General features: G+C 32.4%; 2 protein-coding genes across 2 annotated transcripts in view; both read right to left on the bottom strand.

Moving 5' to 3' along the window:
- Positions 1 to 16532, bottom strand: part of LOC123693221 — a 34909-nt gene extending 18377 nt beyond the window's left edge. Inside the window, exons 1-30 of the mRNA XM_045638222.1 lie at positions 16252 to 16532; positions 15734 to 15889; positions 15233 to 15556; positions 14873 to 15056; positions 14480 to 14721; positions 14135 to 14327; positions 13785 to 13965; positions 13538 to 13635; positions 13090 to 13269; positions 12698 to 12882; positions 12307 to 12474; positions 11750 to 11893; positions 11463 to 11541; positions 11100 to 11309; positions 10521 to 10578; positions 8379 to 8626; positions 7711 to 7991; positions 7399 to 7554; positions 6948 to 7271; positions 6225 to 6408; positions 5838 to 6076; positions 5227 to 5416; positions 3892 to 4078; positions 3590 to 3687; positions 3143 to 3322; positions 2566 to 2747; positions 2018 to 2185; positions 1193 to 1333; positions 825 to 909; positions 530 to 699 (exon numbers count right to left, since the gene is read on the bottom strand). Coding sequence (XP_045494178.1) covers positions 530 to 699; positions 825 to 909; positions 1193 to 1333; positions 2018 to 2185; positions 2566 to 2747; positions 3143 to 3322; positions 3590 to 3687; positions 3892 to 4078; positions 5227 to 5416; positions 5838 to 6076; positions 6225 to 6408; positions 6948 to 7271; positions 7399 to 7554; positions 7711 to 7991; positions 8379 to 8626; positions 10521 to 10578; positions 11100 to 11309; positions 11463 to 11541; positions 11750 to 11893; positions 12307 to 12474; positions 12698 to 12882; positions 13090 to 13269; positions 13538 to 13635; positions 13785 to 13965; positions 14135 to 14327; positions 14480 to 14721; positions 14873 to 15056; positions 15233 to 15556; positions 15734 to 15889; positions 16252 to 16532 — 5516 coding nt within the window. The remainder of the gene's footprint in view (positions 1 to 529; positions 700 to 824; positions 910 to 1192; positions 1334 to 2017; positions 2186 to 2565; positions 2748 to 3142; positions 3323 to 3589; positions 3688 to 3891; positions 4079 to 5226; positions 5417 to 5837; positions 6077 to 6224; positions 6409 to 6947; positions 7272 to 7398; positions 7555 to 7710; positions 7992 to 8378; positions 8627 to 10520; positions 10579 to 11099; positions 11310 to 11462; positions 11542 to 11749; positions 11894 to 12306; positions 12475 to 12697; positions 12883 to 13089; positions 13270 to 13537; positions 13636 to 13784; positions 13966 to 14134; positions 14328 to 14479; positions 14722 to 14872; positions 15057 to 15232; positions 15557 to 15733; positions 15890 to 16251) is intronic.
- On the bottom strand, positions 373 to 4431 carry LOC123693452 (membrane alanyl aminopeptidase-like). The gene is made up of 9 exons (XM_045638558.1): positions 4313 to 4431; positions 3892 to 4078; positions 3590 to 3687; positions 3143 to 3322; positions 2566 to 2747; positions 2018 to 2185; positions 1193 to 1333; positions 825 to 909; positions 373 to 699 (listed from the first exon to the last, which is right to left on the bottom strand). The coding sequence occupies exons 2-9, from the start codon at positions 3965 to 3967 to the stop codon at positions 496 to 498; spliced, it is 1134 nt and encodes a 377-aa protein (XP_045494514.1). The 5' UTR covers positions 3968 to 4078; positions 4313 to 4431; the 3' UTR covers positions 373 to 495.
- Positions 16533 to 17398: the final 866 nt, after the last annotated feature.

The raw sequence follows: 17398 nt of genomic DNA, 5'->3' as shown, positions 1-17398 counted from the left end.
AATTCCAAATGGTCCGTATCAATAATATTCAATATCCATAAACCTTGATAGAATACCTACAATCAACATATTAGTGACGTACAATGCCCTAAATATTATTAATTGATTATGTATCAGTTTATGTTATTTGATAGGAGAATAATAATTACTATTAATCATATCGCGAGTCACGTGCCATCTAATACTAGTACTTCTAGTAAATAAAAAATAAATCAATAAAAATTTGAATTATTCAAACGTCACGCCAAGATGCGTCAATATTGGCCCAATTGTAATAGTTGACTGACCATCTGAAATGAACTTAATACATAAAAATGAAATGAACTTAATAAATGAAACAAAACTTAAAAATATATTATTTTTTTATTTTTCATTAGGTATCGTGGGTAATTATTACATATTCCATAATTATATTCAATAAATTAGTACGATGCAATTTCATTCATCTATGGCCGATAAAATATATGTAGTTTCAAAAATGACGTCAACCATGGATCAGAAATTAATCATCGCAAGAGCTACAATCAACAGCAAAGTAGACGAAATGGCTACGTTAGTTGCTCCTGATCTGGTTGCTGATAAAACGATGTCAGCATTTGCTGTACCCCACGCCATGTTGTTACGGGCAGAGTTTATGGCGGATATCGCAGTGTTGAACTGTGCTGAACTGCTTTGAGAGGTGCGCAGCCAGGATTCATACTGAAAGTAAAATATTTACATGAATTTGTATAGAAATTATAGTTGTATAGTATTGTAGTTGATTCCTAACTCCCAGCACCGATAATTAATTATTTCTTAATTGTTTCCTGAATAATTTTAATTACCTCAACTAGATCTTCTTCATCCAAGTACGCGGCTAAATTGGAAAGTGCTGTGTGCACGGGGTTTGGTGGTGCGTCTTCTACGTATCTGGGTACATACAATATTATATCTTAAATCTATACGAATATAGATTATTAAATAAAGTTAATAATAATATTAAGTAGTAGAGACAAACGCACGCTGATAAATAGAAGTGTTTATATTTTGAAGAAAGGTCTGCAGGTGGATCCTTAATTAAATTTCTTAATCAAAAAAATAACACGTGTAATGATGATTATTGCATTAATTAAGATTTCTTAAAATGTTCTTAATATTTCCTGGAATTAAAGTGATAAAAAAAAAACATTTTTTATCATAGAAACAAACTTACTCTTTTCTTATAGTTTCGATGTTGTTTTTCACGAATTGTAGAACGGTAACAGCATTTTTTCTATTGCCCAAAAGTGCATAATTAAACGAGTTAACTTTATCATGTGATCTTACTTCTTTCGCCAGAGTTAACTCGAGGTATCTGAAACATAAAAAAAGTTATTTAATTAATAAAGCATTTGAAAGCTATAAAACGAAGTAGCAAATGTATTTTTCTTAATCCTCCCTTCACTAAGAAACGTTCATACCAAAAACTTTTTACGCTCAGTAGGTTCGACTCAGTCAGTCACTCAGTAACAGTAGAGTTTTAGATTATATTGATTTAAATAAAACGGTTTCTGACTATGATATAAAAAAAAAGCTAGATACGTTACCCGCTCTCTATTTTGGCAAGAAAAAACTCAGCTAAGTGCCCGAGTTTCACTTAGTCACGCACCATTCAGCGTCGTGGCTGGACGTTCTTTTTATATTATAATCGGCAGTTGTTATTACGAAGTACATGAGTGAGACATGTATTATGTCTCGTGCGTGAGAGTGAAAGAGAGAACAACTGTATTGGTGATAATGCGTTAGTAAGTAGGTATGTATTAATTACGCTGTTTTTTAGTGCAATGATGTTGGCGTATGCCGCGTCTACTAGTATAATAGGTTTCTGATACTAAATTACTCTGACTTACTTACTACTTTGTACTGCAGAATTGCACCAAAATAATAGGTATAATTTTTAATTTCAACAAATAGAAATAAGTGAAAAATATGATGCGTATGTAATATACAAACAGAAAGTGGGATAATATGACTCTAATATTCGTATAATAAAACATACCTCGTCAAAAGTTGTGGGTCCCGTGTCGCACCTAAACCTCTGAGCATCTCCAGCTGGTCATTGGCGTAGTTTGATGAGTGGAAACGGTTCAGGAGGAAGTTAAAATCTTCAACAGTACCCTCTCTGATACCAACTACATAGACATTACGTCGAATGCGAGGGTCAATCCTTGAATAGAGATAAATTTACTGTTAGTAGTGCTGCAACAATACTTATGGCAGTGACTACGTAGTCAATGTATAAAATGACACACAAAAATAATATATACTGAACTATAGGTATATGTATTTAAAGACTACTACTAGTCTACTATTCAGATACTTCTACAAATAAACAAACTACCAAAATTTAATAGCCAGATCAATATTTTCAAAATAACATTTATCGGTTCAAAGTACGTAGCTCAATTTAAAATAAGAATTCAACCGGATTAATACGAAATTTAATTCATGCACGTGTGTGCCAAAACATTTTCTCATTGCGTGATCGCAAAACAAACATCCAAACATTCAAACTTTAAAAATTAACAATATTAGCCCTCATCTTACCATCTACCACTTCGCATAGCAGCAAATCTATTTTTAGATTCTGTTACACATCCTTCATGTCCCATTGTACAAGCGAAATGCAGCACTTCTTGCCGAGTAAGACTCGTTGTTGCAGTTTCATTAGCGGCTGGTTCAAAGCCTAGTTTATCTATAGCGTGTTCCAAATAGCTAAGAATATGAGCCTGGGAAAATTATTATTTCAAATTAGTTGGTGTTATTACTGACAGGCCATACTACATTCGTTGGAGTACCTACGCTTATAATATATTTAGTTAACGTTTATGAAGCTGATTAATAAGTTTACAAAATATGAAATGATGAAGGATTCTCTCCTATTTATGATGTTTATGAAATGAAATGAGAATGAGGATGAGGATGAGAATGAGGATGAGGATGAGAATGAGAATGAAGATGAGGATGAGGATGAAAATGAAAATGAAAACGAGGGCCTGCCACAGTGAATTTGTTATTCATTTTATGAATTTGATTAAAAGAAAATTATAATAGTTCACACGTCATCTACTAATGAGTAAATGATTTTTATAACTGATTTATTTTAGTTCAATTGAATACTCACATCAAAAGTAGACTGCGTTTCTGGCATATGCGCAAAGCGATTACGTAGCCAAGTATAGCCAGAAATAGCGGGATTCAAAACGTGGTAGTTAACCTCGTTGCGAAGGAATCGAAGAATTTTGAAGCCGAAATCGTACGTCATTCTTCCGGACCTCATTAGAGCAAATACGTCGTCCACGACCTGGGAATTTAATATCGTAGTAGGAAATGGCTTCGTCTTATTTCTATGATTAAGTATTGTTATAAAAAAACAAAACATTTATTACGAAAAAGAAGTCATGTTGCCATAAAATTAAATCTTGCGTGGATGTGGAAGTGGAAAATATATTTAATTCGTTATTCAGACTGTAGACTGTAGACTGAAGACAAAGAATGAACAAGAACAAAAAGCTACATATTATACAATATACATAAATTATTGAATCATGATTTTGACACATTTACTTACTTGAGCTCTGTTCAAATAGTGAATAGATTCAGGTTCCTCCAATAAGGCGTCTGCTATTAAATTCCACGTCTTCTCGTCGTAATTGACTCTATATAAACCTGAAATAAATTTATTTTAAGTATGATAAAAACACGAACAAACTCTCATAATTATTATGTACGAATAACATATTCCCTTAAAAATGGCACACTATTTTATCAACTAAGAATAGGATCGATTCTGTCCCATTTTGTGATATTATAGATTTTAATTCATTTATTCCAATTACTATTGTATAAAACAATAATTGTTAAGTATCATACCATGTTGTTGATGGTTGAAAATAACCCATTCTTCAGCACCATTTGTTTGTAGCACAGCCTTGTCACCCGTCATCATCAAAGAAGGTCTTAGGTTTTCAAAGTCAGCCTTCGACTTGGTCGAGTATGTAATTGGGATCGGATATATTTGGCCCGTTGGTTGCGCTGTTGCGCTTATGAAAAACCTTTCCTACAAACGAAGAAAATTTGGAATTTCTAATGTAATAATATTATTGTACGTTAAAATTTGCAAAAAGTAACTTTTATTATATGTATGGCTATGAACTACTACAACTTTCGAATACTATGAAGTACTACAACTTTCGAATGTAAGTTTGAAAATTTATTAAACACAACATGACGTATAAATTATGAACGTTAATAAAACGGTTGAATTTAGCTTAAGACTGTTTTTCCAACATACGTGCGAGAATGCGTAGCGAGGATGTGTTTGTAAAGAATCAATAATATTGCTTCATTAAGCATTTGCAGTGATACTATTTATATTAGAAGTGATTTGGTCGTTTCAGATTTGTTTCCTGTTGTATATGTGTTAAAATTTTAAACATAATAGACAACAAGTAGTATCTAATGCCACACTCTTTTTGAAGTGAAAACTTCTTTAGCGGCGTTGGGTATAAAATCTTAAACTTTTAACAAATGCTTGTTATACTAACACAAGTACCTACCTATAAGCTATTATTATTATCCAACAAATACATAGTAGAGCCTTTAAGTCCATTATATTCTAGAGATTATGACTTGCGTTTTTATTGTATTTATGTCATGATAAAGTGCCAATTCTTAGTATAATTAAGACTGAATATTGGCGCCTTCGTCTTTTAAAATTACGATCGAACAAAATACATTGATAATTTATTGATTATTAAGAATTTTCCTAATTTTATATAATGTATTTTAATCAAGACCAAAAATTAATATAATAATGAACGATGTAAAAGTTTTGTTTTTCGTATTCAAGGGCATTGTTGTTTATATAAGGCTTATGAGCCATGTGGAGATAATCTTATGATTATAATTCTTTATCTTATCCCGACTAATTTGATGTTAAATTAATGATATGCATCATGCATCGAAAAATAACTAATACCCTTAAAAATATTACCGATGAAAATTTAAGAGATCTTGAACGTAATATTAATGACATTTTTTTTTGTAAGGTAGAAGCTTCCGGCGACGACTTCACGACTCATAAAAACATACACAAACGAAAAAAAACGCATCTTTAAGTCAAAAACAACAACAACATCTCGTTATGCCTCACTATAAAAAGCAACAAACAATACTAAAAAGGAAATACCAAATCGGTTCACATACTTGACTCAGTTGAATTTCAGCACCAGCGTAGTCGACCTGGACATTCAAGATCGGATAACCAGCCTCATTCACCCAGATACGATAGAAATCGGTGAAATTAAAGTGTTGGTAGTTGTTAAAGGAACCATCCTCTTGTATGGCTTTTGCAAATGCATTATAGAGGTCAAACTGGTCCGTTGCTTGATAGGCACTGAAATTTACAATTATATCAAATTTTACGTGCACTATAATCATGAAAAAATTCAAAGCTGAAAAATGGTAGAAAACACATTTTAATTTCAAGCTTAACAATTATGCCAATTTTATAATAATTGTTAACATTTAGAAAAAATCTTAAACATTTCGAAACATAATGCGTAACTATTGTAGGAGAATGTATCAAAAAACAAAATATATCAGTTCACATTACTCTCTACCGCCTTAAACATTAACAGTTACCTTAACACAACAAAGTAATAAGTGATATGAAAAAAATGTAAGATTCAATTTTAAGATTTGAAAAAATTGGTCTATGTTGACGGAAGTTCTATCAAAAAACAAAATATATCACAGAAACCTTTTTGAATTGCTTTCTCCAACCATACATACCATACAATATAAACAATACTAACTTGTCAGTTAGGAAATATTTGCAGGCCTTCCTAAATGTTTCTGGTGTAATCATATCCGCAAGCATTCTAAGGAAAGCAGCGCCTTTAGAATAACTTATGGTACCAAAATGGCCGGTCACTTGGGCTGGAGTATTGACGTCATGATTTAGAGGAACCGTGGACACGCCGGAATCAAATGACAAACTGTTTTGTAGATATCTTGAGTTGAAATGTTCATGCAATTCGTATTCTGGGAATACCTGAAATTATTGTAAATTATTAGTACAATTATCTGTCTTCACATGTACATAAACGTCATTTTTTATATCTTCAGAAATATTAATTCTTAAATAAAATCTTTGGCTAACGGAACGTATTAATTTATCTGATTAATTTGACTATACTCACAGCATGAGTTGCTATATATCCAAAGTAACTAGCAAAGCCTTCGTTGATCCAAGTGTTACTCCACCAATAGCATGTGATCAAGTTTCCCATCCATTTATGAGCCAATTCGTGAGATACTAATGTCGCTGCGTAATGTTCTACAGACATTATCGTTTCACGGGGGTCTATTACTAAGTATAACTCTCTGGAAATATAATATTAACGTTAATACAATTTTGGCTTAGTTAAGGCTCTTAAAATACTAATAACTTAAAGTACTAAAAGCAATCAATAGTAGAGGTCCTGAAAAACAGTTCTTACTATCTTAGGAGCCTGAGTCACTTTGATTTATAAAATTTTTGTGAAAATATATTTTTTTTAAGCTATTGCATAGCTTCTATCGCGGGCCTTGAGCGCGGGGACCGAATCCAGAAATTCCGTAACGAAATACCTCACGCTCCCACTGCGACGGGCACGGAGGTGTGGCTTGAAGGCAAGCTATGCAATAGCTTTACCGCGGCAGTGCCCGAGTGCCACACGTCTTTTTTTATTTATAACTAGTACCTATAACTAAGAACAATAAAACAATTATGTAACACAATATTTTTCTGAAAGACCACGGGGTATCGAATTCTGATTCATCAACATTTACATGTTTGAATTTAATATTAAAAAACCTATCGCGAATGTTTTGTAAAATATAATATAAACACTTTATTGTAATAGTTTAAATTGTTAAATTACCTGTAGCTCACCATACCCCAATTTTCAGTTCCAGCTGACGCCCAATCGGGAGAGGAAATATGATCATTCAGCAGATACGGATGAAGCGAAGAGTACGGAATTTCAAAGTATCTATCAAAGAATTCAGTCATTTTCACCGCTAAATGTAGAGCGTGGTCAGCAAGGCCCATAGTGTTGGATCTACCAATTATCCTGATTGGCGGGTTAAAGGATTTGTCTTCAGCAATGACTTGGAAAGATTCACTCACGAGGAATGTTACAAGGTACGAAGACATTACGGGTGATGTGTAGAAGTTTGTTGTACTACGTCCAGATGTCAGGTCGCTGCAAAAAAAAAATAGGTTTTTTTTCTTGTATTCCACTGACACTTTGATATTTCTGTTTATCCATAAATAACAATAAATATCATTAAAATAATTGTTTCAAACGAATTATATTACGAAAAACTTACGTCGTTACAGACTCTATATCAGTATTGGAGAAGACTTTTGAGTAGCTTTGAGGCGCAGATAAATGTACTTTGAATGCAGCCTTAAACAACGGTTCATCCCAACAGGGGAACGCTTGTCTCGCGTTATAGGGTTGGAAATGTGTTGTTGCGTATATCCTGAAAGGAAAAATAGAAAGCAATTGGGAATTAAAACATTACATTGAAATATTTGCACAGAAAAGTTAGACACTATCGATGAAATTTCTTATAAATATAATATAAGATATTCAAAGCCAAAATTATAGAAAGTCTTGAACTTCTCAAGTAACAGACCTTTCAACGCCATCAGCGTCTTTATACCATCCCCTCCATATACCTCTTTTCATTGGCCCTTCATTCATAGTACTCGAATAGTCAATCATTAACGTATAGTTCCTGTTAACTTCTAATGCGTCAATCAGGTTTATTCTCAAGAAATGGTATTGTGGCTCCACAAAAAAGGGCTGATTTGGGTTCATCGTTACTATTTTTCCATCGTCTCTAATAACAGATACAGCATTGATGATATCAACGTTAGCATGTAGTACTATTTGATTGACATTACTCTCTACCGCCTGAAACATTGCGAAATTATTATGTGTATTGAGAAATAGCGTATTGCAAAAGTAAATGGTGATATGAAAAATTTAAGATTCAATTTTAAGATTTGAAAAAAATTGGTCTATGTTGTAGCTGACGTAATAATACACGAAAAAGTAGTATATAAAGTAGATAGGTGCGTAGATACAGACGGGGCCACATAATATCAAAAGTCAAAAATGACAACATTTTAAATAACTTGGTGTAAGTGCCTGATTTTTAATGCCTTAATCAATATTTACTAGTAGCACAGAATACATAATAGTAGCTAAACGCTATAGTAGTGAAAATGGGCAAAAAAGACAAAGAAAGTATCTTTGTCTCATCTGTAATAGAACCAAAAAATATAAAACAATACTTACTTGTATAATAATATTTTCTTTGCCATTGTAGCTGTAGGGTTTGTCTCTGTTTTCCGCAAAGTATAGGTCAATATGTATATCATATTCTAGAGGGATTACATTTGTTGGTAGTCTGTAAGCCTGTGCAGCATTTCTAGTGAGGACTTCAGAGGTAAGCGTAATTGAATCATCTATGTCTCCCAGTGTTAATTTTTCAGCTCTTATCGAAGTTATCCCCAAGAGGATTATGCCTATTTTGAAGAACATTTCTGGAAAAAATGAATGTAACTACTTAAATTATATTATTACTTTTGGATGCTATTTTTTTGTACGCAAAAAAAGAGTATACAATAATGGATCAAAAGTGGATGTTATGATCCTAATAAAAATTTCAAGATGTAGACAATGATTAAATGTTTTTGCTTCTTTTAATAAAAATAATTCAATAAGAAACATACCTATTTATTGAAATGTCCTCAATTTGGCTGTATTTGATAAAATGAATTCAATTTATGGTATACAGTGACAACTTAATAAAAGGTATAAAAGATCTAAGATATTTGATAAAATTGGAATTATCGTTGCTATAATTCATGATAGTGATCGTAATAATACAGAAAAATGATAAGTAGAAACTTCTAAATTATGTTAACCTTAACCACTCGTAGTTTTTGATAGGCAATTAAAAACACATTGCTCTTTGCATGGAGACAAAAAGTACCCATCTATCCGTTTAATCAGCAATGCAGCATCTTTCATCATATAATGAATAAATAAATATTTATTTTTCAAACCATTCAAAATTTAAGATAATCTTTTTGCCCTTTATAACTACTATTCGTTCGTTCAGTTCCTGTAAGTTATTTGATATGTTTTAAGCTGTGTTTGAGCTTTTAGTCCTAGAGAAAACTACGGACAAACATTTTCATTCCCTATTTATTCCCTTTAGCGGTAAAAAGAAAGTATAATATGCTTGACCCTAATAATACTTTATTCTGCACTTACAGACTCGGACGGACGAATTATTAAATAATAATAATTAATAGTACCTATCTATTCATTATGCTTGAACTATAATATAATAGTATGTTTCCTCCATAACCAATACAGGATAAAAGTTCAGGTAATAAGAAGACTATATTATTACAAAGTAAAAGAGTATTTTGGTCACTCATAATACTCCATCGTTGTAGTGCGGTTACAGGTGTTTCAGTAATGTACCTATAACTTATAGTTTTCTCCAAATTGACACCCCATAAAAACAAATATTAAATAATGTAGCTTGTAAAATCTAACTTGTACTTAAATTGGTTTCAGTTGATGTGATATTTCGGCGGGCATTTACTCTATTATGTATTAACATTAAGTTCTTGTAAGAACTGTTAACGATAGAGTATTTAATTGAGTATTAAAACTAGCTGTCATAAACAATATTCGAGAAAGCACCGAGAAAGAGTGAAATTACAAAAAGTTATGATTAATTGTATTTTACTATTTGGCGAATGTCTGACGAAAACTGCTCGATTGATTTTAATAAATAAATAAAAATATATTTATTGACATAAAATCATGCAGTACATAATTATACACTTAATTTTTTGCACTTACCACATTTAGATTTCAATTTTTCGATTGAAGCTTTCTGAATTATAAAATGAAATTTTCAGGGTAGCTACCTGATAGATAGAGCAAGTTTTTAAAAGCAAAACGGAAAACTTTTTTTATGTGATTTTATTTTTTTACGGGCCCTTGAAGTTGTGAACATACTGGATAATTTTATCTTTCTTGGCATTTAATTCTTTTTTTTATTCCATTCAAACATCTAACGATAGTAAATGTTACCATACTGAATTGGCCTATCTTTCAGCTTAGCAAACAATAAAAAATCAAGCATTTAGCGTAATAATTGACGTCACCATGAGTGAAAATATCATCGTACTCGGCGATAGGTGAAAAATTGAAAAAAACGTCATAACTCCGAAAATACGAAAAATCGCATAACATACATGGGGGTGATTCGGATAGCCCTCTAGGTCCTTAACCTCCCAGCTTCCGTTCATCACTACTTTTTGGGACACCCTGTATAAAATATGATCCACTGACTAACGAACTAGTTAAAAAACTGTGTTTCGGTTGTCGGTGGCTTCTCCCTTTAAGACGAACGGCAAGTTGTGAACAGCAGAGGATACTTCAGCCGTCTTGCCGTTCGTCTGTAAGAACTCTAATGAATAATGATATAAAATCATAAGTATGTACCTAATATAGTTCGTGTTCTTTGTTTTAAATGATTAATTACATTATTGCATGTGCATTCCTCTACGAGGAGTTACACTCTATTCCTTATTTACCAACTGTATATTCTATTCCACTAGAAGATCCTTTTTTGATATGCTTTTTTTATTTTCTCAGTTGAGTCAAATGTTTTATTTTTAATGCAATCTTTTTGCAGGTAATAAGCATATGACGTAAAACGACGCCCCAAATTATTGAAATTTTGTTTGTAACTGAAAACACAATTTATTAATTTTTATAAGCTTTTTCATCGTCATTTTTTTTCTTAATTATAAGGTTGTTAAAATAATAAACAAAAGACGGGATACAAAATAAAAATCTCAATTATTAAAAAAGTTCATTTCAAAATTAAATTACACTCTAAGTACATTCATTACTTCTATCAAACGATTCCCAACGAATCGTAATCTATATATACATATTATGCGTCAGGTAAAAACATACTTATTAATAAATAAATCTAGCTGCTAAAGCCAATATTACTACACAAAACGAGGTGGTCAATGAAGATGCTGCATTCTGGCTTCGAACTGCTGTCACGATTTCAGTTGCGACGTTGTTACCCCATTGCAAGTTGGACACACTAGTGGTGACCACACCAACCGCAGATGTGAAGGATGTTCCCAGCCCGATTTGGTTCTGATATACCCACGATTGGAACTGAAAAAGTAACATTAAATAAATTGGAATCAGGCCAGTTACATGACTTGTAAATAAAGATGGATTTAACAGATTAAAAAGATTTGTTTTTTGTTGGACTTGTCCCCGATTGGACTATGATATAACAAATTTGAAACCCGTTAAAAAATTTACCTTCACTATATCTTGGAAGTCGGTTAAGTATGTTGACAATGCTGTGATAGCATTTGTTAGTCTCACATCGCCGCCGTAGCTGAAAAATAAAAAAATAGTTAAGTATAACATTTGGCGTAAAACTAAAATTAATGCTTAAAACTGATCAGATTATCCAGATCATGAAGAGAATTTAACGATCTAATTTGAAACCTTTAACGATATCTAATGATTTAAAACGGTCGCAACCAGTCAGTAAAAAATTAAACTAAGTGCTCGTATTTCTTTTATAATTCCCTGCAACTTACTTTGTTCTAATCGCAGCATAGTTCTGGAAAAGGAAGTCCATTACAGTTTCTAAGTTCTCATCGTTCCCTTGCAAAGCTACCGAGAAAGCATTATTTCTGTCGTGGATTCTGATCTTATCACTGTACATGGACTGGTACAAGAACCTGCAAAATATACGCTATTAGTTGATTTTAGAAGTGAAGGACATCAAACATCATCAAACATAACTTAAACTTGTAGTAGGTACTGCATAATAATATCTAAGACATACAACGTATGCGTAACTACGCAACAGTTAGATAAATAACGCAGGACTTAAAAATGCCTACAAATTCCATGACAAGACAATAAATGCTGTTCTTTAGCATTTGAGATGTGAGAAGAGCAAACACTGTTAGCGAATTGCGACGCGATCCAAAATAGAAGAATTGAACAGCGTTTCTTTTGTGTTATTTGCATAAGTAGTAGGCTGTATTTTTCTTGTTGTCCAGAATCCAGGCTCCGGACCGTCTATGACATTTGAGGATAAAGGATACAAGAGAAAACTAAAATACCTAAGGATACAAAAAAAACTTACTCTCTTACTGCCGTTTGAACTTTGGTGCAAGGCAAACCGCGCAACATAACGAACATATCTGCCGCGTTTTCGGAAGTATTGTATTTGTTGAATAAAAAGTTGAAATCTGTGATATTTCCTTCGCGGACACCAACACAGTACACGTATCGGCGAGCGTTCACTGGAATTCTGAAATATAACCAAATGGTTAATACAACACAAACCTTCAAATACATAGCCATAATAAGTATTTCTCAATGTTTGAGCACAAGTGCTTTATACTCATAATCAACTAGTATATAATCAGATATTGATTCTTTATTCTTGCTTTAAATTAAAAAATATAAGAAAATATCATGTCGTCACTACAGTTGCAATTAAGGTATATGACATTGCTATTAAAAAAACTCACGCTATATTTTCATCTCGGAATCTCCTCCATTTTGTCAAACTGTCCTCAATACAACCACGATGTCCAAGAGAGCAAGCGAAGTTCATTATTTGCATTCTTTGTTGGATCTCAGAAGCTGAATCGTTAGCGCCCTCTTCGTAACCGGAATGTTCGACAGCAGCCTCTATTAGATCCAATAAGTAATCCTGCAATCATCAAGCTTATCGTAAACAAAAAATATATATGTATATAAAAAATTATATTATCTGAATTAAAACAGTACAATTTCGAAATGTTCAAGTACGGCTAGAAAATTTTTATTTTTTCAGCCTAAAATTCTTACTACGATCTGTGTATGATTAGAAATGTGTAACGTAGATAGTGTGTATTTTATAAATCTCTGAATAACTCACAGTAAATTCCGCATAAACAGTAGGCAAATGTTTCAATCTTCTATGAACCCACTCCAGTTGAGTTATAGCTCCGTTCCATACATAATAATCTGTCTCCGTTTTCAAGAATGATAGGACATCAAATGCACGAGGGATTCTTATTTGTCCAGCTCTAACGAAGTACAAGACATCGTTGACAATCTTAAAAAAATACAATTTATTTTATATCGTTTCTGTTCGAACACAATCAATGTTGTTTCACAATCCATAGCATAAAAATGTTATTAAACACTTTGATAATTTTTTAATTTTTTGTAAAAAAAATTGATTGGTGAATACAGTTTTCATGCTTTGTGTTTCATATTATAATATGATTATTAGTGTTTTTTTTTTTTTATTACATAGAAATTAATTTTTAATTAAAACTATTTAATCGATAAAATAGAGATATACATTAATGATAACTTACTTGAGACCTACTGAGCTTATGAATTACATCTTTATTACTGCGTAACTGAGAGGCAATCATCTCCCAGTTATGATCATCATAGTTGACTCGGTAAAGACCTGAAAGCATTTTTAATATCAAACTTTAAATAGTTCTGCTAAATTACAAACAAAGCATATTAATTAGAAGAAATACCACGTTTTAGTTTAGTTCTGATACATCATGGTAATTAAGTATTAAGTAATATAAAATATATTAGCAGATGTACCTGATTGAGCAATGTTAAGAACAACCCATCCATGGCCGGCTGGTTTCTGAAGGGTTCCAGTTCTGCCCGTTAGAACGTAGGTGGGTCTCGTATTGTTAAAGTTAGGACTTCCTCCATGTGTCCAGGAAATAGGGATTTGCCAAATATGATTGGGTGGTGTTCCACTCAATTGGAATCTTTGCTGGAAAATATTTTAGGAATTCAAAAATGGCTCAAGTTCATATTATCAGTGTTTATGGACCAAAGAACAAAAAAAAGTTATTAACATTTACAATGTTCAAATTTTAAACATAACTTCAAATTAACGAATCTGTTACTACTCAACAATTTGTAAGAGCAGCAAAACCAACCTGAGTCAGAGTAATAAGACCAGTCGTCATATTGACATCAGCAGTTACTACTGGGGAGCCTGGATTTTGCACCCAGTTGTCAAACACATTACCAATATCAATATTTGGGTAAGCCACTGCGAATGTAGGATCTTCAGAAACGGCCTGTCTGAATGCCTTGTACATATCTTCAGGGTAAGCGATTCCATAGGCGCTAGAAAAACATAAAAATGATTTTTCAATTTCAATTAATCTCAGGAGTAAAGTATCCACCACTGACTAGCTTGGGAAATTCGACTAATATCGTAATAAAGACATTTTATAACAAATACCCTTTTAAAAATAGTTTATTAAAACCTTACTTACTTATCTCTTAAGTAGTATCTCAATGCATTTCTAAATACAGTTGGTGTTACGAAGTGTTCCAACATTCTCAATACAGAAGCACCTTTAGCATAGCTGCTAGTTCCGAAATGAGCAGTGATTGAAGGGTTGTCAGCAACAACAGACCAATTCATGGGCATAATAGATGGACTCGCATCTCCATTCAGAGCACTTTGCACTCTAGCAAGGATAAAGCGATCGTCCAACTCAAGCCATTTATCCGCCTGTAAATTAAATATATAATTTTAAATTATCAAATAAAGAAAAACATTAAAATAGACATCATTATTATCATTTTAGCATTAATATTATTAATACTAATGTCATTTCTTCTTCTTTTAATTGAATATAATGTTTTAAAACATGTATATTTACCTCATGGGCACTGAAGTATTCAAAGAAACTGGCAAAAGATTCATTTAACCACAAATTACTCCACCAGAAACAGGTGACAAGGTTTCCGAACCACTTGTGTGCCATCTCATGAGCAATAATAGAAGCGACAAATAGTTTGTCCAGAACATTTGTATTTTGAGGATCATACAGCAGATAAGCCTCCCTGTTAATAACAAAAGGTAATTAGCTTCAGCGACTTTCTCATAAAAGCAGGTATATCTTAATCCTAAAATGCTAAAGTTATTTTCTTCGTATTATTTATTTCTAACACTACATTTCATGTTAATGTTTTTTTTTTTTGTGACATTAAGATCACTATTATCAATATGGTACACCCACCTATAGTTAACCATTCCCCAGTTTTCCATAGCGCCAGATGGGAAATCAGGAAGCGCAATATGGTCGTTCTTCATCGGCTGTCCTTGTCCCATTCCATAGTAGCTGATGTTAAAATAATCCTCCATCACCTCAGTGATCTTGAAACCAACGTCAGCGGCATAGCCATGCTGATCTGTAACTCCTTCACGGGAGATAACTTGGAACGGTTTGGCGGCTGTTCCACTGTTGTTAGTGGGAACGAAATCACTGACGTGGAAAGCGATCAGATAGGCAGAGATGATAGGTGTAGGAAGGAAAGTCTCACGCACACGACCGTTGCTTAGACTGAAATATTTTCATAAAATTTTAGAATGTTGCTTAGGCAAAATATTTCTATTCTTAACGAGTCGCATATTTAAATTTTGAGTACAACAAAAGCTATGCTATTTATGTGAATGTGAAAGTCAACAATTTATAAATAAAATAAAATATTCCAATAATTAAGTTACATTATATACTTACACTTCAGTATTTCCAATAGCCATATTCGAGTATGATTCTCTAAGGTATGAATCCCTTGTAATTGAAATTACATACGGACTTTTGAATTGGGGCTCATCGAAACAGGGGAAGGCTTTCCTGGCGTGATAAGGCTGGAATTGTGTTGTAGCGTAGTAACTGAAAAAATATTACATTGTTCTCATATTATTGTGTTTCAGCAGTTTATACAACAAGAAAAATATGCTGTCGTGTTCAACCCTGAGCAAACTAAAAAAAACTGGTGCTTTAGAAGAGTACGCAAAGTTTTCTACCTTAATGCTCAAACTCTTCTAGAGAAAGAGAGAAATAATTTTGCTATGATTTATAACAAATGTCAACTTTAATAAGAAGAAATACAGAAAATTTATTTTCCATCATATTTTACTCCTTAATAAAAGATACATGAAATATCAAATCTTAAGTATGCATTTATTGTAAACCATAACATTATTATTTTACGAGTAAGTACTACATGAATACTTGAACAAACCCGAACTCACCGCTTCTCAGTGCCATAGTAGTAATATCCTTTGTAGAATCCTCTATCATGTGGATTTTCGTTTATACGTCCGTTATAGTTCACAGTTATGAAGTATTTACCAGGTATAACGGTCGATGCAAAGTTAATCTTTAAGATTTCGTAATAACCGTCTGTTGTGAAAGGGTTAGGCACCTGCAGTGGAACTGCAGCATTGTTGCTATCTACCACAGTCACAGCATTGATTGAAACTACATTTTGATGTAGTACAATTTGAGTTACGTTTTGACGAACCTGAAACATTTTTGTAATGAAACAACGCTACTGATGAAGGTTTTACTATCTACGAGATTTACATATTTGTCAGAGGATTCTGATTCCATCATCTTCAATAGTCCATCCATTATATCCGAAATGTAATGACGATTCGAAAGTGCTTCTAAGAGAAGTATTTTTGAATAAATAAATGTTTGAGTTTGATTATTTTTTATTTTCCATGCTTGTGATTAAGATTGGCAAACTAGGTACGTGTTAATTTGTCGTAGTATAATTTGTCGATTATATTGGATGGCATGTATGTAAAAAGTAAAATTACAAATTCACCAGGCCCTTCTATTCATAATAGACTGCTTCGTCTAAATACACAATGGAAGAATCAAGAAATATTTAAATGAGAACTTAAAACTACAGGTATTTAAAGTACTAATTATTTTTACCTGTATCCTGTTATTCGGTGTAGGTATTACAAAACAAATACAATATGTAATTAGGTTCGTATAGTGCAACGTATTTATCTTGATAGTTTTAAATGATTAGATTTTTTTAATTATCATAGGACTGGTTTATAATAATTGATAAAAAATAATATAAATCATTGATAAAGCTAACAGACATCTTATCATTTATATCAATTGTCGTAAAATTTTGAAATATAACCAACACATTTTGTCACACTTTAATCCGGTTCGTTATTATTGTTATTGAGTTTGTATTGAGTAATCATGACATTGTAAAACATTATAACCCAAAAATGATAATTTTTATGTAAAAGAAAAAGAACTTGCAACGAAAGCAAAACATATTTTTCCTCTATAAAATAATAATAACGCCCATCTTTATTTGGTTTACCAAAGGAGCAAAACAAAGATAAATTTAGCAAAATTGTAGCA

This window comes from Colias croceus, chromosome 7, assembly GCF_905220415.1.
Source record: "Colias croceus chromosome 7, ilColCroc2.1".
NCBI classification, from domain to species: domain Eukaryota; kingdom Metazoa; phylum Arthropoda; class Insecta; order Lepidoptera; family Pieridae; genus Colias; species Colias croceus.
Note: the sequence above shows the minus strand (reverse complement) of the source record. Positions and strands in the feature narration are given on the sequence as shown.